Below are 24,759 nucleotides of genomic sequence, written 5' to 3' on the forward strand. Positions count from 1 at the left end.
GTTGAAACGGGGCTCCCCTGTGGCCTCAGATGTAGCTGTGACCTTGGGGCAGGACTATGACAAGTTGGGCCTCTTAGGTTATGTCATTTCTTAGGAGAGTGGAGGATGTATTTGGACATCTTACCTGTGAGTAATGTTGGATTTAAGGTATGTCATGCACGTACTTGCTTGTCTCCAGAGTCAGGTTCCTGCTGTCCAGGTTTGCCCCCAGAATGTGGCGGAGAGGTGGGGAGGGCACTAGTCTGTGTTGTTCTGTATGTGGAGTGCTAGTGAGGCACAATGGGGACTCTGGCAGCCCGATTGCTCTGCTTCTTATCCTCAAAGCCAGCGTAGCTGTAGGCCTCTGGAGAAGCATCTGTGGCGCTGATTGGTTAGATGGAGGCCTGAGCCCTTCCCTGCCTTTGGGGCTCCACTGTGCTGAGGAAGCTGCCTCTGCCTCTCCCATGTTGTTGAGTTTCCTGCATATGCTAAGGGACCAGCTGTGTCTCATGGACAGGCAGGAGGCAGGAGCCATAACACATGGTCAGGTTTTATTCAGCACTGGGAGAATGCAGAGTTTACAGGGATGAGGAGGAAGCCTGCATGTGGGTGGCAGTCCCAACTGGAAGCAGCAGAGATGGGTTGTGTGCAGACAAAGCTCTATGGGTACACAGGGACAATAGGTGGTTGGAAGGGTTTTGGACTAGCTCCTGACCCTTTCTCGCCTTCTGCCCCCTCTACGTCCTGTTTTACTTGCCCTTCTCCTCTTCCACCCTATGTCACTTACACCAGTGGTCCCCAACCCCCAGGCCGTGGACCAGTATTGGTCCGTGGGCCATTTGGTACCGGTCTGCAGAGAAAGAATAAATAACTTACATTATTTCCGTTGTATTTATATTTAAGTCTGAACAATATTTTATTTTAAAAAAATGACCAAATTCAAAAAATAAGAAAATTACCAAATTCCCTCTGTTACATCCGTCTAAGACTCACTTTTTTATTTATTTATTTATTTATTTATTTATTTATTTATTTATTTATTTATTTCAGAGTCAGAGAGAGGGATAGATAGGAACAGACAGACAGGAACGGAAAGAGATGAGAAGCATCCACCATCAGTTTTTTGTTGCAACACCTTAGTTCATTGATTGCTTTCTCATATGTGCCTTGACCTTGGGCCTTCAGCAGACTGAGTAAACCCTTGCTTGAGCCAGCGATCTTGAGCTCAAGTTGGTGAGCCTTTCTCATACCAGATGAGCCTGCGCTCAAGCTGGCGACCTCAGGGTCTCGAACCTGGGTTCTTCCGCATCCCAGTTCGATGCTCTATCCATTGCACCACTGCCTGGTCAGGCTAAGACTCACTCTTGATGCTTGTCTTGGTCACGTGATACATTTATCTGTCCCACCCTAAAGGCCGGTCCTTGAAAATATTTTCTGACATTAAACCAGTCCGTGGCCCAAAAAAAGGTTGGGGACCACTGACTTACACCATTGCCAGTGCTGACCAGCCCACGCCTGTGCTAGGGGCAATGGCAGACAATTGAGGGGGACAAACCTTTCCTTTCCAAACCCATCAGCCAGCCACTAGGCCGTTGGCCTTCCCCACATCCATGTTTATATGTTGGCTGGTTTTCTATTCATAACAAGTATGTGCCATGGGTGCAGTCCTGCTGCTTGTCTTGTTCCTTTCTCTCTGCAGTGTTGTGAAAGTTATTCCTCACATACAGTAAATGTAATACTTGTTTAATGGGTGGGTATGGATACTGATGGTGCACAGGATATGGTGTTTGAGGGTTGCAGAGGGGGAGGACTAGTCATGCATAACTCTGCTGCCCTTTTAACCTCCTCAACCTCTCCTTTCCAGTTCAGGTTTTTTGGAGGTCACTTGTTTCTTAGGTATTTTTTCCAATGTTTTCTTTTCTTTTGTGTGTGTGTGTGTGACAGAGGCAGAGAGAGGGACAAATAGGGACAGAGAGACAGAAAGGGAGAGAGATAAGAAGCAACAATTCTTTATTGCGTTACCTTAGTTGCTCATTGATTGCTTTCTCATATGTGCCTTGACTAGGGGTCTACAGCAGACCGAGTGACCCCTTGCTCAAGCCAGCGACCTTGGGCTTCAAGCCAGTGACCATGGAGTCATGTCTATGATCCTATGCTCAAGCCAGCAACCCCGTGCTCAAGCTGGTGAGTCTGCACTCAAGCTGGATGAGCCTGTTCTCAAACCGATGACCTCAGGCTTTCGAACCTGGGTCCTCTGTGTCCCAGTTTGACACTCTGTATCCGCTGTGCCACCGCCTGGTCAGGCCCAACATTTTCTTTACACATGCAATACTTGTCCGTCCCCCTCCCACCCCCAATACAAATGAGATCTAACCATACATACTGTTCTTTTAACTTACTGGGCTTTTAAAACAATCTTAACGTGGTATCCTTCCATTTCAATAATATACTCTGTCAAGTACAATACTGTACATACAAGTGAATTATCGCCTGACCAGGCGGTGGCACAATGGATAGAGCATTGGACTGGGATGCTGAGGACCCAGGTTCGAGACCCCGAGGTCGCCAGCTTGAGCACGGGCTCATCTGGTTTGAGCAAAAAAAAAAAAAAAAGCTCACCAGCTTGGACCCAAGGTCGCTGGCTTGAGCAAGGGGTTACTCAGTCACCTATAGCCCCACAGTCAAGGCACATGTGAGAAAGCAATCAATGAACAACTAAGGCGTCGCAACAAAAAACTGATGATTGACGCTTCTTATCTCTCTCCATTCCTGTCTGTCTGTCCCTATCTATCCCTCTCTCTGACTCTCTGTTTTGTAAAAAAAAAAAAAAAAAAAGAGTGAATTATCACAAATGAACTTGGCCTTGACTCAACAGAGATTAATAATCAGAGCATTCATGCCCTGGCCCAATACTCAGTTGGTTAGAGGATTGTCCCAAAGCACAGCAGTTGCAGTTTCGATCCCCAGTCAGGGCACACACAGGTATAGATTGATGTTCCTGTCTCTTTCTTTCTCTCACTTGCTAAAATCGATACAAATTAAAAAAAAAATGTATAAGAATCAGAGTATTGCCTGACCGGGCGGTGGCGCAGTGGATAGAGCGTCGGACTGGGATGTGGAAGACCCAGGTTCGAGACCCCGAGGTCACCAGCTTGAGCGCGGGCTCATCTGGTTTGAGCAAAAGCCCACCAGCGTGAACCCAAGGTCGCTGGCTTCAGCAAGGGGTTACTCAGTCTGCTGAAGGCCCACGGTCAAGGCACATATGAGAAAGCAATCAATGAACAACTAAGGTGTTGCAATGCGCAATGAAAAACTAATGATTGATGCTTCTCATCTCTCTCCGTTCCTGTCTGTCTGTCCCTGTCTATCCCTCTCTCTGACTCACTCTCTGTCTCTGTAAAAAAAAAAAAAAAAAAAAAAATCAGAGTATTTACCGGCACCCCAGCCCAACCTTGTAAAAGTGCTGGGTGTTTAAAACTGGGTTCCTATTTTTTTTTTTTCTGGGTATGTCCTCACTGATCTCATGCATGTCTGTGTCTATGGCCAGTTGCACTCCCCTCTCCAGACTCCATGACCTTTCTGGGGCAGCTGGAGGCATGTCTTTTGCAGCCTGTCCCCAGCGGGTAGAGGGTGAGTGGAGAATGTGCTCTGTTTCCCTCGCCTGGTAGGAGCCTTGGAGCCATCATGTATGGCTCTGTCCTTGGTTACTTCTGGAACCATCTTTTTTTTGTATTTTTCCGAAGTGAGAAGCAGAGGAGAGGCAGACAGATAGACTCCCGCATGCGCCCAACCGAGATCCACCTGGCATGCCCACCAGGGGGCGGTGCTCGGCCCCCCTGGGGCGTTGCTCCGCTACAATCTCAGCCATTCTAGTCCCTGAGGTGGGGGCCATGGAGCCGTCCTCAGCACCTGGGCCAACTTTGCTCCAATGGAGCCTTGGCTGCAGGAGGAGAAGAGAGATAGAGATGAAAGAGAGGGGGAGGGGTGGAGAAGCAGATGGGCGCTTCTCCTATGTGCCCTGGCCAGGAATCGAACCCGGGACTTCCACATGCGAGGCTGATGCTCTACCACTGAGTCAACCGGCCAGGGCCTGAAACCATCTTGAGCTTCAGTTTCCTCACTGGTGAAACAGGTGGGCTACCAACTCCTTTGAAATCTGATCTGATGATCACGTGATATGACACATGTAGAAGCAAATACCCAATTTCCACGTTTCTTGGGGTGATACTTAATTTCACAGAAAGTAAATGAATTTATTTCTCCATGGGAAATGCTGATATTCTCTTTTACAGTTTGTTTTTCCTAAAATTAGAGCCAGTTTTTGAAGCATAATGTGATGTTTGCTCTGTGACAGGATGACAGGAACACCTTTTTTTGTCCACAGTGCTGCAAACTCCTGCCCATCCAGCCCCCGGGGAGCAGGATCTTCAGGGTACAAAATGGGCCGTGTGATACCATCTGACCTCAATTTAATGGCTGACAACTCTCAGCCAGAAAATGAAAAGGAAGCTTCAGGTGGAGACAGCCCAAAGGTAAATGTTTTATAGCCTTGAAACAGAACCCAGGGGCATCATGTAGCCAGCCGTCCTTACTGCATGACCTGCAAGTCTAGTTAACATCCTCACCAGGGCCTTTGAGAACACGTATTATCTGTGTTAGTGATGAGCATGTCTGAGTGGACACGGGGCTGGCTGTGGGCTCACTGGTCAATGTTTAGTGTGCTCTCAGTATGACGGTCTGCTGATAACTGAGTAGACAGTGGGGACAGGAGAACCCTATGGGGTGAATTTATTGTGTTCCAAATGCTAAAGGTGCACATGTCTGAACACATATGTGTACACGGAAACACATAAAAACACCAAAAGTCCTGAATTATATAGTACATTTAGTAAAAGTTTTGATAACTTCAATATTTTTTTTTTTACTTAAATACAGGATGACTCAAAGCCACCTTACTCCTATGCACAATTAATCGTACAAGCAATTACAATGGCTCCTGATAAACAGCTCACCCTGAATGGAATTTATACACACATCACTAAAAATTATCCATACTACAGGACTGCAGACAAGGGCTGGCAGGTAAATCCATTTCTGTTTGTTAACTAATTCTATCAAGTGCTTGTAGATGCTGGTTGACACCTGAGAGGAAGCTTAAGCCATTGTTGGATTTAATTCAGGCACAAGTGGAGGAGGTGACAAGTGAAAGAAGTAAAATTCTCTTTTGCTGAGAGAGGACGGGGTAGAGGCCCGCTGCTGCCACCCTCTTTCTGACCCCCTTAATGCAGAGGGGGAGGAATAGTGGTTCCAGGAAAAACCTCAGTTACATGTTTGTACTGTCATGGTTCTCACGGGTGAGAAAGACATGGGTTGTTAGAGATGTTTCTCTTTGACCAGAGCAGTCCCCGCATACTGAAATGAAGATGAGTTAACAGTCCAGCCCACCCCTTATTCTGGCTTTGTTCAATGTCTCCTTCTGTATGTCTGCTGAAATTTCTCTTTGAAATTTGCCTAGAGAAGGTTTTCGAACTGTTTTACTGGGAAACTCTTTCTTCAAAAGACACTTTCCCAGTTGGCCAGAATGTAAAATATGGATGCCACGTTGCCCATTTAAAGTGGGAGCCTACCTACTTGTCTGCCTACACTTCTGGCCCATTCCTAGGTATCTGGAACCTGGGCCTCCTCAGAGGACACTTTGAAATCAGTGCATAGCCCTGGCCAGTTGGCTCAGCGGTAGAGCGTCGGCCTGGCGTGCGGAGGACCCGGGTTCGATTCCCGGCCAGGGCACACAGGAGAAGCGCCCATTTGCTTCTCCACCCCCCCCCCTCCTTCCTCTCTGTCTCTCTCTTCCCCTCCCGCAGCCAAGGCTCCATTGGAGCAAAGATGGCCCGGGCGCTGGGGATGGCTCCTTGGCCTCTGCCCCAGGCACTAGAGTGGCTCTGGTTGCGGCAGAGCGACCCCCCGGAGGGGCAGAGCATCGCCCCTGGTGGGCGTGCCGGGTGGATCCCGGTCGGGCGCATGCGGGAGTCTGTCTGACTGTCTCTCCCCATTTCCAGCTTCAGGGAAAAAAAAAAAAAAAAAAAAAAGAAATCAGTGCATAATAATTCCATTGTTTAGCTTTTTAACTTAGTTTCATGTGTAGATATTTTCTGTGTGTCTCTTATGTGCGGCCATTTACTGAGCAGTATATACAGTAGGACCTCACTAATTCAGATGGTATGGGAAAGGGTAAGTTTGAAATACAGAACATTAAAGCATAATAAGAAATGCATATTTGTAATTTTTTAACTCATAAAGTAACCAGAAATGGCTACAGAGTCCCTTTGACACTTAAGGAATAAATGAACTTGTGAAAAATGTGTCTTTTGAACCATAACCAAGGTGTAGGAACCGCTTTCTGTTTTTGGAGGGTAAAACCTTTTTTCTTTTACCTGCAGGTATATAAACATGTTTGAATAAAAACAGTCTACCAACCGCTTGACCAGGCGGTGGCACAGTGGATAGAGCGTCAGACTGGGACATGGAGGACCCAGGTTCGAAACCCTGAGGTTGCCAGCTTGAGCGTGGACTCACCAGCTTGAGCGAGGGGTCGCTGGCTTGAGCATGGGATCATAGACATGGCCCTAGGGGTTGCTAGCTTGAGCCCAGAGCGCTGGCTTGAAGCCCAAAGTCGCTGGCTTGAGCAAGGACTCACTTGCTCTGCTGTAGCCCCCCAGTCAAGGCACATATAAGAAAGCAATCAATGAACAACTAAGGTGCTGCAGTGAAGAATTGATGCTTCTCATCTCTCTCCCTTCCTGTCTAGCTGTCCCTAGCTGTCCCTCTCTCTGTCTCTGTCAAAAAAAAAAAAAATCTACCAACCAACTCCTGAATATTTTCTTTCTAAGGGGTCTTAGTCATGTTAGGGTCTGTAGTGATGAAAGACACAGATGACCCTGTCTCCCCTCCTGGCCTGAGGTGTTACTTTGCCCTGTCTGCCTCCCTGTTAACAGCAAGGTGGCATTCCTAGTCAGCAGTGAGAATGCTGGACTTGGGGAAGGCTTCCTGTCCAGCTACCTGGAAGGTCTCTTCACAATTGCATGATGAAGCCTCATAGAACTTACCATAGGTCAATGATTTTCAACCTTTTTTGAGCCGTGGCACATTTTTTACATTTACAAAATCCTGGGGCACACCACCTACCCAAATGACACAAAATGACACTCTAACACAGTACATATTATACATATAGTTAATAATATAGTTTCTAAATGTATTTATACTCAGTGTGAAACCTGGGCCTGTTTCGATGAACACAAAAGGGATATCCTGGCAGGAATGGTAGAAAGACACACGAAGCTCTTCCTCAACAGTTCTCAGTCTCTCTGTTTTTAGTTTTTATCGCAGTCAAGCTTGAGAAGCTCAGCTCACATAGATATGTGGTCGAAAACGGGAGCAATGTCAAAATAGCTTTGTTGGCCAGAATGGGGAACTCCTTGGCAACAGATAACCAATAACTGTCCAAAGGAAGATCAGCAAACTTTAGCTTTAAAGTTAGATAACATTGTGATGCATTGTATATCACCCTCTGTGGGGGCCTCTTTTAAAAAGAAAAAGGTCAAATATCTATATACACCATCAGGATAGACATAACCGGCTGAGGCTGAGTCTGAGGCTTCATCTAGTGGTGGCAACATTTACCTCCAGTCCTGACCAGGATTAGAAATCTGGACCATGGGGAGGAGTAGCAGCTTCAACTACTCGCCGTGGCCACACAATGACAAGTGCGCAGCAGCCCGAGTGGGGACCTTCCTGGGTGTGGATGAGAGGCGGCCTACTATTGGTTCATTGCTAGTGGTCGGGATGAATCCTAGAAGGTGATGGGTCAGTGAGTGTTCCTGTGCCTCTACTCTTCCTGTCGCTGATAGCTGGAGGGATTGTGAGGGGAATGTTTATGTTCGGATGGAGGTGGCTGGCAGCAGGCCAGATAAGTATCCGGCACGCAGGCCGTAGTTTGGGGACCCATGTTTAATTTCTCCACGGCACACCTGACCATGTCTCACGGCACACTGGTTGAAAAACACTGCCATAGGTTAATCTTTACAGCGAGGCTGTGCTTTACAGAAGCAGGACTGGGTCTGGTGGCTGCAGTGGAGTACACTTCCTGTGCATGGACAAGGGAGGCAGCCCCCTGTGTGTGGAATTCTGACGATTTGAAAAGCTAGTAGGCTGGGCTTTATGGGAATGAAAGTTTCTGGCCAGATTTAAGGATCTATTTCCATTTAGTCATATTTCCCTATTTCCAAATGTCCATTTAAATGAGAGCTGATTCTAAGCATCAGTTTTCTTGCTAAAGGAGATCGAGGTGCCAAGGCAAGGTGGAGTCCCCACTGCACTAATTGCTGCTGTCTCCAGGGTGTGACTTCACAGCCCACATGGAACAGAGTCACAGACGTAACTGCAAGTTATGCCTCTCTGTTGAACTGTGTAATGCTTGTTTTTAACAAAATATCTTTTCTGTCTAGGTGAAGGTTGTAGGGTGACTGACATTTTACACCCCCTGCCTCCAGCTACTTTAGAGGGAAAGGGATTCCTGCTGTAGCCTTCCCTTTAAGTTATAGACATACACTGTTAGTTTCTTTCTTTCCTCAGTGGTCCGTCACTGTCCCATCCTGAGCCCTTTTTCTGTCATGAGATTCTCTGAGCTGTTCTTCCCAGAGTGCTTGTGCTAAGAACTTTATCCCCATGTCTTCCCTCCTGCCTTCAAACAGTCTTTTTCATTTTGCAACTTAGTTTTTAAAGAAGAGCCAGATCTTTGTTCTTGCGGGGGGGGGGGGGGGGGGGGGGGGGAGTCAATCAAAACAGACCATTTTAAAATGCAAATTCCAGGCTGCATCCTGGCCTTCCAACCAGGTAGGGAAATGGCAGCTCAGCACCTGTCAGAGTGTCAGTTCCTGAGGATGCGTGCTGATACTTCCTGGAATACCTGTTTTGAGCACTTAATGGGAGGCCACAGCTGCCTTTCAGACTGACTTTTGGTTTTTAGCTCATGGCAAACTTTTTAATTATACCAGAGGAAATTTTAGGATAAAACAAAATGATTTGAGTAATGTTATCTATTTGCCTTTTATTGTATATTTATGTCAAAATGTTTGTGGCTTATAATTTACCCGGCCCTGAATTAAAGTTATTTGTTGTGACTCTGAAGGGGTTGAGGATTCTGCGGCTCTCGGCTTCTGAAAGGACCAGAGCTGGTTTCTTAAACTCAAGGGAATGCTCTGTGCTCACCCTTACCCTACATGTTGGACTTCCCTTCTGGAAGGTACTTGACATGTTTCCTGTTCTTAAGTTTCTTTGTAAGGACTGTCTATGCAAAATACACACTATCTAGTGCTGGGTTATCAGATGGACACGCTGCCCTTCAGAAGTGGGGGTCTGAGTGGGAAGGAGCTCAAGGACAGCACAGAGCAAGTGCAAGTGACAGCCATGTTTCTCTCTTCTTGTCACCTGAGGGTCGGGTTCTGGGCAGCAGCCACAGCTAGGGTTTGAGAGAGAGAAGGTGCTCAGTATTGCAGATCCTTTCTTTCATGTTCAGTTTTAAAGAATAATACTGCCTTTTTTGCCAATACAACTTCTTTTTTTTTTTTTTGTATTTTTCTGAAGCTGGAAACGGGGAGAGACAGTCAGACAGACTTCCGCATGCGCCCGACCGGGATCCACCCGGCACGCCCCTGTGGGCGATGCTCTGCCCACCAGGGGGTGATGATCTGCCCCTCCGGGGCGTCGCTCTGTCGCAACCAGAGCCACTCTAGCGCCTGGGGCAGAGGCCAAGGAGCCATCCCCAGCGCCTGGGCCATCTTTGCTCCAATGGAGCCTCGGCTGCGGGAGGGGAAGAGAGAGACAGAGAGGATGGAGAGGGGGAGGAGTGGAGAAGCAAATGGGCTCTTCTCCTGTGTGCCCTGGCCGGGAATCGAACCCAGGACTTCTGCACGCCAGGCCGACGCTCTACCACTGAGCCAACCGGCCAGGGCCCAATACAACTTCTTAATCATTGGAGTCCGGAATCACTGTGGTTTTAATGCTGTAGCTTGGTTTGATTAAATTTCAAAGGTCTTAAGTAACTTTAGAAACACAGTTACTTTATTCTATTTTTGTCTATATTAAATGTTTCATATTACTTCCTCATATTTTCTAAAGTCTTGTTGGTTGGAAAAATCACAGGTGACCATTTATAATTGGGTCTTCCTTTGCTGGTGAGATTGTTGGTGGGATGGAGAGGGAATTAAATCCCATTCTGACAGTGCAGCCTGGGTCCTGTTACATTTTGGAACAGAAAACAGCTACTCCCTAGTCTAAGAACCTACTGTGCAGATACTCCGTAGTGAGTGTATCAAAACAGCAGCATTGCCTAACCAGGCGGTGGCACAGTGGATGGAGCGTTGGACTGGGACGTGGAGGACCCAGGTTCGAGACCCCAGGGTCGCCAGCTTGAGCGCGGCAGCCCCACGGTCAAGGCACATATGAGAAAGCAGTCAATGAACAACTAAGGTGTCGCAACGAAAAAAAAATTAATGATTGATGCTTCTCACCTCTCTTCGTTCCTGTCTGTCTATCCTTCTCTTTGACTCTCACTCTGTATCTGTAAAAAAATAAAAAAGCGTTAAAAAAAAGAAAGCATTCCTTAAAACAGCAGCATTGTGACCCTGGTCTTGCCCTTCTTTGTTATTGGGTCTCCTACATCCAGATTCCCTCTGTGCTAGTGTCCCTTCCCTGCTAGCAGCATGCACACTGACCTGCCCCACATCGGTCAGTGTAATTACAGTCAGATATTCTGCACTGTGGCTTAGTGTCTACTTCTGAGGTCCCACTCAGGTGGCCAGTTTCCCACAGAACAGTCAGTGAACTCTGAACGTCCCCCAACAGCTGTAAGGAACACCTTGTTCAGAGTGTTCTGCATGTGTCACTGTCTGGCTTTGCTTTTCTCAGTCCAGTTTTGGAATCTGCCTTGTCCTCCAGACTTAAAAAGGCCTGAGTGCAGGTGGAGGATAGTCTTCTGTCTTCAATTGGGTCAGATTTGGTTTTCTGGAAGAATTGATAGAAAGGTATAGGTTGGTTATCAGCTAACCCCTATGATAAAACAACCTAGCAAGTATCTGTGGTTATTAAGATTCTAAATCTCATACATTTGTTTATAGAAATTCCATTAACTTGCTACCTGTCCCACTCCTTTATGTTACCAATGAAGTAACTGATGTCATGGCCTTCAGTCCTCTCACCAGGGCCTGTGGCTGGTGTGCTGTTTGAATAGCCACTTGAATTGTATGAAGTTGTAGTTGACATGCTTTGATTCTGAGCTACCTCTGTGCAGTTCAGATGGTCAGGCCATGGTGGGTAGGCATTTCTAGTAAAAGGTTAATTGGGGGATTTAAAAATGACATTTGTATAACCCAAAATTTTACTTTGAGTTTTTATCGTTTAGAAATTTTGTTAGTTTACTTATTTTATATATATTTTTTAATTGAGTTCTAGAGAGAGAGAGAGAGAAGGGCAGCTCATAGTAGTTGCTTTCCTGTATGTGCCTTGCCTAGGCAAGCCCCAGGTTTCGAATGGGCGACTTCAGCATTCCAGTTTGATAGTCTGCGCCACTATAGGGCAGGCTGTTAGTTTATTAATTTTAAACATAAACATAATGAGGATGCATGAAATGAGCTGAATGAAGGAAGGGCTCTCTCAGCCAGTGTTTTCCTGGCCTTTCAGGGGGCTCGGCCCTGAAAGCAGTGGTACCACTGCTACAGGTTTGCTGCAGCAGAGCTTCATGGGGAGCTTGCCCCAAATTGTTGAAACAGTGAGCTGTGCTCCTTGTAGAGAAGAATGGCACAGGAGTTGGGGGAAAATGTTGCCCACATGCCTCAGGAAAGTATTGTGAGTCTCAGATAAAAAACACCAAGAAGTACTTGGCAGAGTACTCTGTTACTGGAGATGGTGTCACTAACACTTCTCAACCTTGGGCTCATTTTTCTCCTTTGCTGCTTTGCCAAATACTTGATACTGGATTAATTCATTTTAAGTGGCTATGACAGTTTCTAAAAGCTGATTCTGTGCTCAAATAATGTATTTTAAAGGATTGGCTTATCTGGGCTTTGTTGTCTCTAAACTGGAAGAGGGTGCCAGGAAAGGTCAAATGACCATAGTGATAATCCTTGGTTTCCTACCTGGAAAAAAAGATGGAAACTGACATTTTCCTGTTTAAATAGCCTTTTAGGTGTAGTTTCTGGCCCCTTGTCCTGAGGGGTCAGACCCCAGCTCCTCCATCGGGTCACGTTGGCGGGGCCAGTGCCTTCCAACACAGTGTTTGCTGCTTTCAGATTTCTCTGCCCTCTACGGGAGCCCAACATCTAGGTTTCTGCTTTGCAGGGCACTAAAATGAAGCACATTTCTTAGCAAAGAAATATATGAATGCTACGTATTTTTTTATGTTTCATAGAATTCAATTCGCCACAATCTCTCTCTGAATCGTTATTTCATCAAAGTACCACGTTCCCAGGAAGAACCAGGCAAAGGCTCATTCTGGAGGATAGATCCTGCTTCTGAAAGCAAATTAATAGAGCAGGCTTTTAGGAAAAGACGGCCTAGGGGCGTGCCTTGCTTTAGAACCCCTCTGGGACCGCTCTCATCTAGGTAAGGAAAAAAAAGACAAAAAGACCTCACTTAATGGACAGTAAATTTACCTTCGATGAATTGGTAATTTTTCCTTTGGAAAATGAAGGAAGTACCAAATGCATTATGATTAAATGTTGGGATGGGGATTAAGTGTTGGATGCTAATTTTTATTTCTCGTGGTTGGAAATAATTCAGATTGTTTGTAATGGTTTACTTAAACTCCATGCCTGTGTACTAGTGGTTGCTTCACTGAACTCAGTGCATATTGTGATATGATGAGTCACAATTATCAATGCCACATTTACAGATACTGTGTTTTCCTTTCTGTTGGCCTTTGAAAAGCTCCTTAAAGCTACTTTTAGCTGCTTAAACTCTAGATTGATTGGTACAACGTTAATTGCTTGATTTTAAAATTACGTATTTTAGCTTCACTGAAGCCCCATTGACTTGAACACTGCCTGCTCCCACTGTGCCTATGGGCGCTGCTTAGACAGGGCAGCCAGTCCAGCTCTGGCTGTGTGGCCTGTACTGGGCGTGGGGCAGTGGCACCCCAGCATACAGTGGCTCTGACACAGCCAAGAGTCTGAGTGTCTGTCTCAATCACAGGTGTGCAGAGAGAAAGTTAACATTATGGAAATGTAGTTGGTTGTCAAAAGACAAATGACACCCCTTTTTGCAAAATACACATGTGTGAAACAAGGCAGTTGTAGAAGTGCTTTACCTTTAAAAATCAACTATCTTTTTTTTGGCAACACAGAAGTGCCCCAGCCTCTCCTAATCATGCTGGAGTGCTGTCTGCTCACTCCAGTGGTGCCCAGACCCCCGAGAGCCTGTCGAGGGAAGGCTCGCCGGCCCCTCTGGAGCCCGAGCCTGGCGCCTCACAGCCCAAATTGGCTGTCATCCAGGAGGCTCGGTTTGCCCAGAGTGCACCAGGTGAGGCATGCAGAGGGCAGGTGTGGCGGGGGTGGGGGTAGTGGCTCACTGAAAAGAAATAAAAGAGGCTTTGGTTCCTTTTTACTTTGCACCTGATACTTTATGCCTCACTGTTGTTTTACAGGCTCTGAAAAACTAATAGCACTGTATTTAAAAAATATCAGTGAGCATTCCTGTGTGTGGGACTGTGTAGATGCCTGAAATAATTTTGAATTAACCTGTTTCTTGGCTAGTTGCTTTATCATTTAAAAGTCTATGAAAAAGAATCTCCTAAAGAAATAAATTAGACATTGATTAGCATAAAAAATGTCCATTTAACAATTGGTGAGCATTTTACAGTTGCTTATTAAAGTCACAAAAGCAAAATAAAAACATGTGCTTGGGGACTTAAAAAAAATACCATGTAGAAATGTGTCCAGACTAATATTTATTCTGGTTCCTAGTTGGTTGGCAAATTGTATATTTTGCAGTACTAGAATTCCTAGCCCAGGTCCTGTCATCCATGTCTTCCTTGACTCTTAAGCCCAAACCAGAAAGAGCAGAGGCTGGTTGGCAGAGCTTACCACAGCCTGTCCTGGACTTTCTAGTTTGATTGCAGCCGTTGTGAGATAAAGACTTTGATCCCAGGGAGCATGGCTCCCTTGTTAGAGCCTCACTCAACTTCCTCTCATATCCTGTGTCAACCTTTTTCATACGTGATGTAGGAAATGTGAATATAGCCTGACCAGGCAGTGGCACAGTGGATAGAGCTTCGGACTGGGAAGCAGAGGACCCAGGTTCGAAATCCTGAGGTTGCTGGCTTGAGCAAGGGGTCACTCGCTCTGCTGTAGCCCCCTGGTCAAGGCACATATGAGAAAGCAATCAATGAACAACTAGGGAGCTGCAAGGAAGAATTGATGCCTCTCATCTCTCTCCCTTCCTATCTGTCCCTATCTGTCCCTCTCTCTGTCTCACAAGAAAAGAAAAAAAATGTGAATAAAGCAGACATTGTGTTGCTGGCACTTAGGTCTACGAATGAAATATCCCTGTTTAATTATTGCATGTCTCTACGAGAATGGGGACGCACCCTTTTTCATCAGTTAGTCTGTGTGTTGTTGGTGGTTGAGGTGGTTTAGGGAAATGGGTTGGAGGAACACAGGACACATAAACCTCACTGCTGCTCTGTCATCTCTGACAGGCTCCCCTCTGTCTAGTCAGCCTGTTTTAATCGCCGTGCAGCGGCAGCTGCCCCCGACTATCAAGCCCGTCACCTACACTGTTGCTGCCCCTGTGACCACCTCAACCTCCCAGCAGCCCGTTGTGCAGACGGTTCATGTCGTCCACCAGATCCCAGCAGTGTCTGTCACCAGCGTAGCTGGACTGGCCCCAGCAAACACATACACCGTGGCCGGACAGGCTGTGGTCACCCAAGCAGCCGTGCTGGCCCCTCCTAAGGCAGAGCTACAGGAGAATGGAGATCACCGAGAATTGAAAGGTGAGCCATGGAGGCAGCTGCTGGAAGCAGCTTTCCAAGCTCCTAGAATCCCACCAGACTTGTTCAGCCAACCTGTTTCTGATGTTGCTCACTGTTGGTGTAGAGTAGGTCTGCTAGTCACTGAGTAGCTCATTTTAAATTGATGAAATTTCTCTAAGCTTTCCAGCAGTATTAGTTGGTATCATTTCTCCTCTTTTCATTTCAGTGAAAGTGGAACCTATTCCTGCAATGAGCCAGGCCACCTTGGGTGCCACCAGTCGCGTCATTCAGACAGCACAGACCACCCCTGTCCAGACAGTCACCATCGTGCAACAGGCACCTCTGGGTCAGCACCAGCTACCAATAAAAACTGTAACACAAAATGGGACTCACATGGTGCCAATCCCTGCCGCTGTGCACAGCCAGATGAACAATGGTAAGCAGTTAGAAGGGATCCTTTGCTCACCTTTTCTAAAGAGCACGTTCAGAGTTTTGGTTTCAGCGACACTTCAGACACCTGGGAATTGCTCATGGGACTTGGCTCTCGAGATATGTGAAAGGGCTGTCTGATGAGAGGAGTGTTTCTAAAAACCCAGAGAAGCCTGACCAGGCAGTGGCGCAGTGGATAGAGCATTGAACTGGGATGCGGATGACCCAGGTTCGAGACCCTGAGGTCGCCAGCTTGAGCCCAGCTAATCTGGTTTGAGCAAAAGCTCACCAGCTTGAGCCCAAGGTCGCTGGCTCGAGCAAGGGGTTACTTGGTCTGCTGAAGGCCCGCGGTCAAGGCACATATGACAAAGCAATCAATGAACAAGATGTTGCAATGCGCAATGAAAAACTAATGATTGATGCTTCTCATCTCTCCGTTCCTGTCTGTCTGTCCCTGTCTATCCCCCTCTCTGACTCTCTCTCTGTCTCTGTAAAAAAAAAAAAAAAGTTAAAAACCCAGAGAAAAAGCACTTTCACTTTTTGTACATACCTGGCTATGGCGATAAGAAATCTGAGGTTTGAATGGTGGAACTTAGCTTGGGAAGTACTCCACCCCCGGAGGTGTCTGATGTGGTAGAGGGGACTACTCTGCTGTGCTCTTGGCTCTGAAAGGCCTCTGGAGCCCTGCCCTGTGTATGTCCCTGTCCACCAGAATCCTAATGTAGATGAGTGAAGACAGAGTGGGGAACTTGGCACTTAGATAAGAGACATAGGTGTTCTAATGATTTATAAATGCAATTGTTTTCTTAATTTCCTTTTCAAATGGTTCATTGCTACTGTATAGAAATACTACTGATTTTTGCCTTTTGGTTTTATACCATGCACTGTTAAATTCATTACCTATTATAGTTTTTTGCTTAGGGGTTTTTCTCATGTGACTTTGTTCCTGATCTTAGGGAAACATCCAGGCTTTCACCACTGAGGCTGATGATATTAACTATGGGACTCTTCCTGGTGTGTTGTTTTCTTTCTGTTCCTGGTGTGCTGCTTACTCAGTGCATTTTCTCTATTAAGATGATCGTGTGGGTTTTTTAACTTTGTTCCTTGTATTCCTGGCACAAGTCCCATTTGGTTATGGTAAAGAGCCCATTTAGTTTGATACTGAATTTGGTTTGCTGAAACTTGAGTGGAGGTATCTCTTATTGGTATTCATCAGGGGTGTTGGTGGTACTTTTCATGTAGTGATTTTGGCAGCTTTGGGGGCTGCTCTCACTGCTCCCCAGAAAACCCAGCCTGCTTATGGCCACTCTTCGGAGCTTCTCTTCCCCACTGGGCTGTGGTACTGGTCACAGGTACTCAGCCAGTCTTTGCTGGGGCTCTGCTACCCTAGGCCCTGTCTTGGGGGCTGCAGGTGTCAGGAAGATGCAGGCTCTGGCTGCCATTCCAAGCTCTTCTGCATGCATGTCTTTCTCTGTGGGTAAGACCCCCATCAGGTCATCTGCTGCCTTGGTCCCACACCTTCTGCCCTCAGGGCAGGAGAGAATGGGGTAGAAGGGTAAGGGTCTCCCTGTACCTGATGCTGCTTCCCTGGGTCATATGGGTGAGTCATGTAGCATGCTATGACTTCAGGCTTACTCCAGCCCAGTCTGCCTTCTTACTCTGAGGAAGTGGCACTTTCTGGACGTGGAGCAACCCTTTTGTTTACCTCCTAGACTAGAGGTTGTGCGGGCAGCTGAGGGCAGGAGTGTTGGAGACCCTTGTGCCTGGAAGGGAAGTCCCACATAGGCCTGTGGGGAGGGAGGGCACCTCTGAGCTTAATAAAGGCAGAGGCTGGGAAGAAGCTGAGAAGCCTGAGCCTCATGAGTGGAGATCCAGGAGCATTTGGCATGGAGGGGGTGAGGGTCAGGGGCTTGGGGAAAGACCTTCGGCAGTGACCCTTCGGCAAAGCCATCTACTCCTGTTGGTCCCATATTTGCCTGACCCTGAGCCTCAGTCTCCCCAGGATTCTGTCAAAATAGCATACTTTTTGAAGTAATAAAAAAGATGCCAGTTATTAATTTTAATACCCACAATTATACAGGACCCGAGGTCTTGTGCCCTTGGCCATCAAGGGCCATGCAGGTCACAAGTAGAAGCTGACCCTCTGGGCAGAGCCTGTGGTCTCATGAGGTCTGACTCACGTCTCTCTGTAGCAGCAGCAAGTCCTCTGCACATGCTGGCGACACATGCATCAGCATCAGCCTCCCTGCCCACAAAACGCCAGAACGGTGACCAGTCCGAGCAGCCGGAGCTGAAGCGGGTCAAGACTGAAGATGGCGAGAGCATTGTCATTGCCCTGAGCGTAGACACGCCGCCGGCGGCTGTGAGGGAAAAGGGTGTCCAGAACTAGCAGCCGGTAGAGCTTTTCTACTTTACTGTCAACTTGTGGTGCCAAAAGGAGACACTGCCTCTCACCGACGCTCAGAGCACATTCTTTCGGTGGGCAGAGGGCCCTGTGGTTGGACTTCATGTCAGCACTGAAAACACAAAACCCAGGTGGCCTTAAAACTCCTTAAAGACAGAAGTCACACCTGAACTTTAAAACCACACAACGAAACCTGGTTCTGGCGGTGTCCCTGCCCAGCACTCATCTTTTAACTCTGAGCAGACTCTCGGTCCTTCCAAGAGTGGCGCCTGGTGCAGCAGATCGGCTAGGACAGGCCCTCCTCAAAGGGACAGCACAGGAACCACCCTGTCACCCTCAGAGGGCCCACGGGGCTGGCAAACGAGACAGTATTTTGTTGTTCACATGTGGAATTAGAATATTTTGAGGTGTACTTTCTTTCTTTACAAAATAATAGAGTCTTTGACATTTCAGATCACTCCATTTCTGCTCTGGAAATTTTAGAATCACACGGGACCTTTACTGTGGATTTCATTTGGAGAAAAGAAACAACATAGCTGTTTTTATTGTTTGTTTTCAGCCTATGGAATGACTTACTTTGTCCAGTTAAAGGTCAGGAGGAGCTACGTGATGACAGCTGCCCATTTTCCTTTTAGAGCAGCTGCCTGATGAGTTTACTCCATTTCAGAGTGTAAGACGGACAGATGGATGCCTGCGGGCTGCATGGATGAACTGCTGTGCTCGCAGGCTGCACTTAACTGTTTTTCTTGCTACTTTTTGTTGTTTGTTTCTTTGCGTTGACTTTGTCCCTGGCATAATTTTCCACTCTGAGTAAAACATGTCTCTTAAGTATTGTGTGTTTAAAATGACAGAACTGTTCCTACTTTATTTGGAAAAATAATTCAATCTTTTATCACACTCCCTTTACAACAAGTGTCACAGATCTCTTGGTAGCATGTTTGCTATTTTAGCTGCTGTCACCAGCATCGCATCATCCAACCAGCAGTTTACCTGATCCTGTGCCCCACTCACCCAAGAAGCTGATCTTGGCTAGTTCAGAACCTTCATGTTAATAGGGTCTTAGAAGCATTGGGAAGATGTAGGTCATTTTCTGACTTATGATAGGAAATTTCCCTCAACCTGTCATGTCAGGACTGAACCCACTACTAAGCTAACTTCTCTCCCACAAAAAAAAGCGAGAAAAGGAAACCAAGGCAAGAGAATGAGAAGCAAGAGTCCCCCCTCCCCCCTGGTCCAGGCCCAGGCTCCTCTGGAAGAAAACCACACACCTTTCCAGAGTGTTCTGGGGTCAGGGCTGAGCAGCCATGCAAATAGAAAGAGGGCTTTGGCCTTACTGTTAATTTTTAAATGTCATCATCGTAACATTATTTATTTAAATGTAGTTATTTTGGTATTTAATCTTTTTTTAAAGAGGAAAAAACCCCTGTATTTTCCTGGTGGAATGAAATGACTCAGAATGGTATATTTAGGCAATTTAAAAATACTTATTATTTACCTAAAGACCAAATATGATAAATCTGTTCTCAGTATTGTGTGTCAATCTAAAGTATGGAGCTGTCACAATGTTACTGCAGATAATGCATATTAAAAATTATGAAATTAATACACAGTAGCTGGATTTATAACTCAGCCATTTAAAAAATAAAACTGAAACCATCAAGTGAATGAGACCACGTGTGTGACAGTGGCAAAATCTTACTTGCGGACTCAAGCAGGGCAGTAGTTTGCATTTTCCAGGCACTTTACAAGTGCCTTACAATGTATATTTTTACTTGTCTTTTTATTCAGGAGGTTTGCCATTTGCAAAGTAATTCAGACTGTGCTGTGCCCTATGGGCGGGGTCAGGTCACTCCTAAGGGGTGCAGACCTGTTTGTCATGCCACTGCCCTTAACTGTGAGCTCTCAGGAGGTGAATGGACAAGACCACCTCACTAGGGAACTTGTCTTGGGTGACAGGAAGCAGATGCACTGTATGTGTCCAGGCAGCAGTGCACCTGTCACCACCCAGAAGGACTGAGGCAGGTTTGAGGGCATTCTCTCTCCTTTTTCCTTCTTGCTATTTACTCAGTTGGCTCATTGATTGGCAAGTGAAAATTTAAAAATACTAAGAAGGCAGCCAGAAAAAGCAAGATTAGAAAATTACCATATTCCAATTTTTTTTTTCAATTTAGCTTTGAATTCCCAACAGCCCTCAACACACCAAGAGCCGCTGAGCTGTGGTCCTGCTGAAGGTCTTGTGCGACATAATACACGGTACACTGAGCTCCCTCCCAGTTACACACTGGCAGTTCCTAATGTCTTAGTTTAAGAAATACCTTTTTTGATCTTTAGTAAACTTCTGAGTTCCCTGACGGACTAGAAACTTCATTTCTGCAGCTTTGCCCTGAATCAAATAAAAATACAAAAGAAACTCACACAGCATGGTGCATTCCAAGATGTCTGCATGTTGGGGCTGATCATCTTCTATGTTGGCAGAGTTCTCACATGGACAGCTGACCTCCTTAAACATACCACCCCTCAAGCCGTCCTCCACTAGAACAAGAGTAGACAAGTCATGTCAGAGGGGGTGGGGTAGTAGTAGGACTTGGGATTTCCACCCTATGTTAACACAAGGCAATAGTGACAATCTTCAAGTCCTAACTGCCATTACACTAGAAATTATAATGGTGATTTGTGTACAGAGATTTGAAAATTTAAAACTACCAAGTCCCTGAAATCCAATAAAATATTTTGTTAATTTTAACTGAATACAGAGTATCATTGTCATTTTGATCTATCTAAGCAGGCATTTCCTTTTTGCTTTTTTACTTGATGCTCTTTTCCAAGCATGCCAAAGACTGAGAGCACTTGAGCAAAATGTGCAGAGGAGCTTCTGTGGTGACAGTTGTGGAGGCCCTGCCATTAGACAGGTGCTGGGTATCTGCACAGGAGGAAGGCATGAGTCACAGGCTGAAGTAACAACTAAGAATTAAGGTCACTGCAGCCTGACCAGTGGTGGTGCAGTGGATAGTGCATTGACCCAGAATGCTGAGTTCGCCTGCCGGAGCACAGGCTCACCAGGTTGAGGCCAGGGTCACTGGCTTGAAGCTTCAGGTTGCCAGCTTGAGCCCGAGGTCTAATCCCTGGCACGTACAAGAATCAATCAATGCTAACTAAAGTGAATGCTTCTCATTCTCTCTTCCTCCTACTCCCTCCCTTAAAAAAAAAAAGCATGTTAAGAATCAAGGTCACTGCAAACAACTTGAAGTACAGCCTGCCATGAGATGAAATCTTGTCTAAAGGGGCTCATGCCCTTTACGTTCCCACACTGTAACACTGGTCCAGCTACTATAGAAAGTCGGTGGCACAGATTGATGTCCTGAGGCTTGATAAAGCATTTCAGGACAGTAGGATGTCGAAGGGAAGAGGTAGTGAAAATAACGACATGAAGGCCCCCTGGGAAGCTAAATGAATCTAAAATTGAGCGTTCAAGGACAGAGTTCTTATGGAGTACTTCATTCCCTATACTGATGCCCTAATTTAAAAACAATTCAGGCCCTGGCCTGTTGGCTCAGCGGATAGAGCATCAGCCTGGCATGCATGTTCAGGTTCGATTTCCAGTCAGGACACACATGAGAGGCGACCATCTGCTTTTCTTTCCATCTATCTCCTCCCTACTCTCCCTCTTCCTTTCTCACAGCCAGTGGCTTTATTGATTTGAGCATGGCCCCTGGGACGCTGAGGATAGCTAAGTTGATTTGAGCATTGGTTCCAGACGGGGGTTGCCGAGGGGATCCCTGTCAAGGCACATGCAGGAGTCTGTCTCTCTGCCTCCCCTCCTCTCACTTTACATAAATAATAAAAAATTAAAAGAAAAAATGGTTGAAAATATCCCAAATTTGGTGAAAGGCATATGCACAAAGCTCAGTGGACCCCAAAAAGGATAAGTTCAAAGAAAATGTCAAGACACAGCTCTGACCACAGAAACTGAGGACTTATCTTGAAGGCAGCCAGAGAAAAGCGTCATTGCATACAGAGTTACAATTTGAGTAAGTACTGATCTCTCAGAGGTCATATGACTGCAAAACTTTAAAAATATTCTTAGGTATAGAAAAACTAAAAGAATTCTTAGCCAGCAGAGCTGCTCAATAAGAAATGTTAAACGAGCCTGACCAGGCGGTGGTGCAGTGGATAGAGTGTCGGACTGGGACGCAGACGACCCGGGTTTGAGGCCTTGAGGTTGCCAGCTTGAGCGCGGGCTCATCTGGCTTGAGCAAAACGCTCACCAGCTCGGACCCAAGGTCGCTGGCTCGAGCAAAGGGTTACTTGGTCTGCTGTAGCCCCCCCGATCAAGGCACATATGAGAAAGCAATCAGTGAACAACTAAGGTGTCGCAACGAAAAACTAATGATTGATGCTTCTTATCTTTCTCTGTTCCTGTCTGTCCCTCTTTCTGACTCTCTCTCTGTCACTGTAAAAAAAAAAAAAAAAAAAAAAGCTAAAGGAAGTTCTTTAGGCATAAAGATAAACTTGGGACAATTCTTTCTCTGTGTGTGTGTGTGTGTGTGTGTGTGGTGTAACAGAGGAACAGATAGGGACAGACAGGAAAAAAGATGAGAAGCATTGATTTTTCGTTGTGGCACCTTGGTTGTTGATTGCCTTCTCATATGTGCCTTGATGGGGGGGGGGTACAACAGAGTGAGTGACCCCTTGCTCAAGGCAGTGACCATGGGCACAAACCAGAGACTTTGGGGCTCAAGCCAGTGACCCAGCATTCAAGCTGGATGAGCCCATGCCAGTGACCTCAGGTTTCAAACCTGGGTCCTCTGCATCTCAATCTGAAGCTCCATTAATTGCGCCACTGCCTGGTCAGGCAGGACTTAATTCTTAAAGAGACAAATCAACAGAAATGGAAAATATTTGGGCAAGTAATCATCTAACATTGTCATTCAGTTATATAAATGTAATTGACAAAATTATGACAAAGGAGGAAAGTAAAGGTTTATAAGGTCTCTACATTTCACTTGAAGTGGTAAAACATTAATTCTGAAGTAGACTGGAAAGTCAGCTTTGTAAACTGTAATCACTAGTGTAACTGCTAATAATACCTAACAAAGTGCAAAAGCTACAGGTAAGCCATGGCTGGTAGCTCAGTTGGTTAGAACATCAGCTAGATACACCACAGTTGTGGGTTTGATCCCCATTCAGGGCATATACAAGAATCAACCAGTGAATGCATATGTGGAACAAGTTGATGTTTTTATCTCTCCATTACTCTCAAAAATCAATTTAAAATTTAAAGCCAAGAGATAAGGCCCTGGCCAGTTGGCTCAGCGGTAGAGCGTCGGCCTGGTGTGCGGGGGACCCGAGTTCGATTCCTGGCCAGGGCACATAGGAGAAGCACCCATTTGCTTCTCCACCCCCCCTCCTTCCTTTCTGTCTCTCTCTTCCCCTCCTGCAGCCAAGGCTCCATTGGAGCAAAGATGGCCCGGGCGCTGGGGATGGTTCCTTGGCCTCTGCCCCAGGCGCTAGAGTGGCTCTGGTCGTGGCAGAGCATCGCCCCCTGGTGGGCAGAGCGGCGCCCCTGGTGGGCGTGCCGGGTGGATCCCGGTCGGGTGCATGCAGGAGTCTGTCTGACTGTCTCTCCCCGTTTCCAGCTTCAGAAAAATAAAAAAAAAAAAAAAAAAAAAAAAAAAAAAAAGCCAAGAGATAAATTAAAATGGAATATTAAAAACTTTTCAAATTAAGGCAGACCTTGAAGATACTGTGGTATCATTTCTAGACCACCACAATAAAGCAAATATAGTCTCACTAGTTTTTTGGTTTCCTAGTGCACTTAACAGTTTACAAAATACTGTAATCTATTAAGTGTGCTAAAAATATTGTCTATAAAATGTACATACCTGGCCCTGGCCGGTTGCTCAGTAGAGCATTGTCCTGGTGCACTGAGGTTGCAGGTTTAAGCCTGGTCAGGGCACATATAAGAAACAACCAGTGAATGCACAACTAAATAGAACAAGTGGAACAATGAGCTGATGCTTCTGTCCCCTCCCTTTCTCCATAAAATCAATGGAAAAGAATTTTACATGTATGGCCCTGGCCGGTTGGCTCAGCGGTAGAGCGTCGGCCTGGCGTGCGGGGGACCCGGGTTCGATTCCCGGCCAGGGCACATAGGAGAAGCGCCCATTTGCTTCTCCACCCCCCCTCCTTCCTCTCTGTCTCTCTCTTCCCCTCCCGCAGCCAAGGCTCCATTGGAGCAAAGATGGCCTGGGCGCTGGGGATGGCTCCCTGGCCTCTGCCCCAGGCGCTAGAGTGGCTCTGGTCATGGCAGAGCGACGCCCCGGAGGGGCAGAGCATCGCCCCCTGGTGGGCAGAGCTTCGCCCCTGGTGGGCGTGCTGGGTGGATCCCAGTCGGGCGCATGCGGGAGTCTGTCTGTCTCTCCCCGTTTCCAGGTTCAGAAAAATACAAAAAAAAAAAAAAAAAGAATTTTACATGTACATACCTTAGAACAGGCAAAATCCATAGCAGATTTTTAGTTACCAGGAGATAGGGTGAGGACATCTTGAAACTAGAGACAGGTGGTAGCTGCTCAACACTGAATATATACTTCCACTGACTTGTATACTTTATAATGGCTAACTATATTTTCCTCAGTAAAAGCAAAGAAAACCAAAGGCCTAGATATCACTAGCAAATTCCACCAAACGTGGAAGAAAAAAACCCTCTAAGAATTTAGCCTGACTTGACTAGGCAGTGGCGCAGTGGATAGAGCATCAGACTGGGATGCAGAGGACCCAGGTTCGAGACCCCAAGGTCACCAGCTTGAGCGTGGGCTCATCTGGTTTGAGCAAAAGCTCACCAGCTTGGACCCAAGGTCGCTGGCTCGAGCAAGGGATTACTCAGTCTGCTGTAGCCCCACGGTTAAGGCACATATGAGAAAGC

At 46.4% G+C, this 24,759-nt stretch overlaps 1 protein-coding gene across 3 annotated transcripts in view; it reads left to right on the top strand.

Moving 5' to 3' along the window:
• The window catches only part of FOXK2 (forkhead box K2), an 80,451-nt gene that overhangs the window by 39,496 nt on the left and 16,196 nt on the right, over window positions 1-24,759 (top strand). For 2 of the 3 annotated variants that reach the window (XM_066381673.1, XM_066381674.1), the window contains exons 3-9: window positions 4,364-4,511; window positions 4,915-5,061; window positions 12,443-12,636; window positions 13,376-13,551; window positions 14,729-15,025; window positions 15,231-15,440; window positions 17,626-20,585. In XM_066381673.1, the coding sequence (XP_066237770.1) occupies window positions 4,364-4,511; window positions 4,915-5,061; window positions 12,443-12,636; window positions 13,376-13,551; window positions 14,729-15,025; window positions 15,231-15,440; window positions 17,626-17,822 (1,369 nt within the window). In that variant the 3' untranslated portion in view covers window positions 17,823-20,585. Of the gene's footprint in view, window positions 1-4,363; window positions 4,512-4,914; window positions 5,062-12,442; window positions 12,637-13,375; window positions 13,552-14,728; window positions 15,026-15,230; window positions 15,441-17,625; window positions 20,586-24,759 lie in introns of those variants that run through there. The other variant, XM_066381675.1, reaches the window with a different exon arrangement.

This window comes from Saccopteryx leptura, chromosome 4 (genome assembly GCF_036850995.1).
Source record: "Saccopteryx leptura isolate mSacLep1 chromosome 4, mSacLep1_pri_phased_curated, whole genome shotgun sequence".
Lineage (NCBI taxonomy): Eukaryota > Metazoa > Chordata > Mammalia > Chiroptera > Emballonuridae > Saccopteryx > Saccopteryx leptura.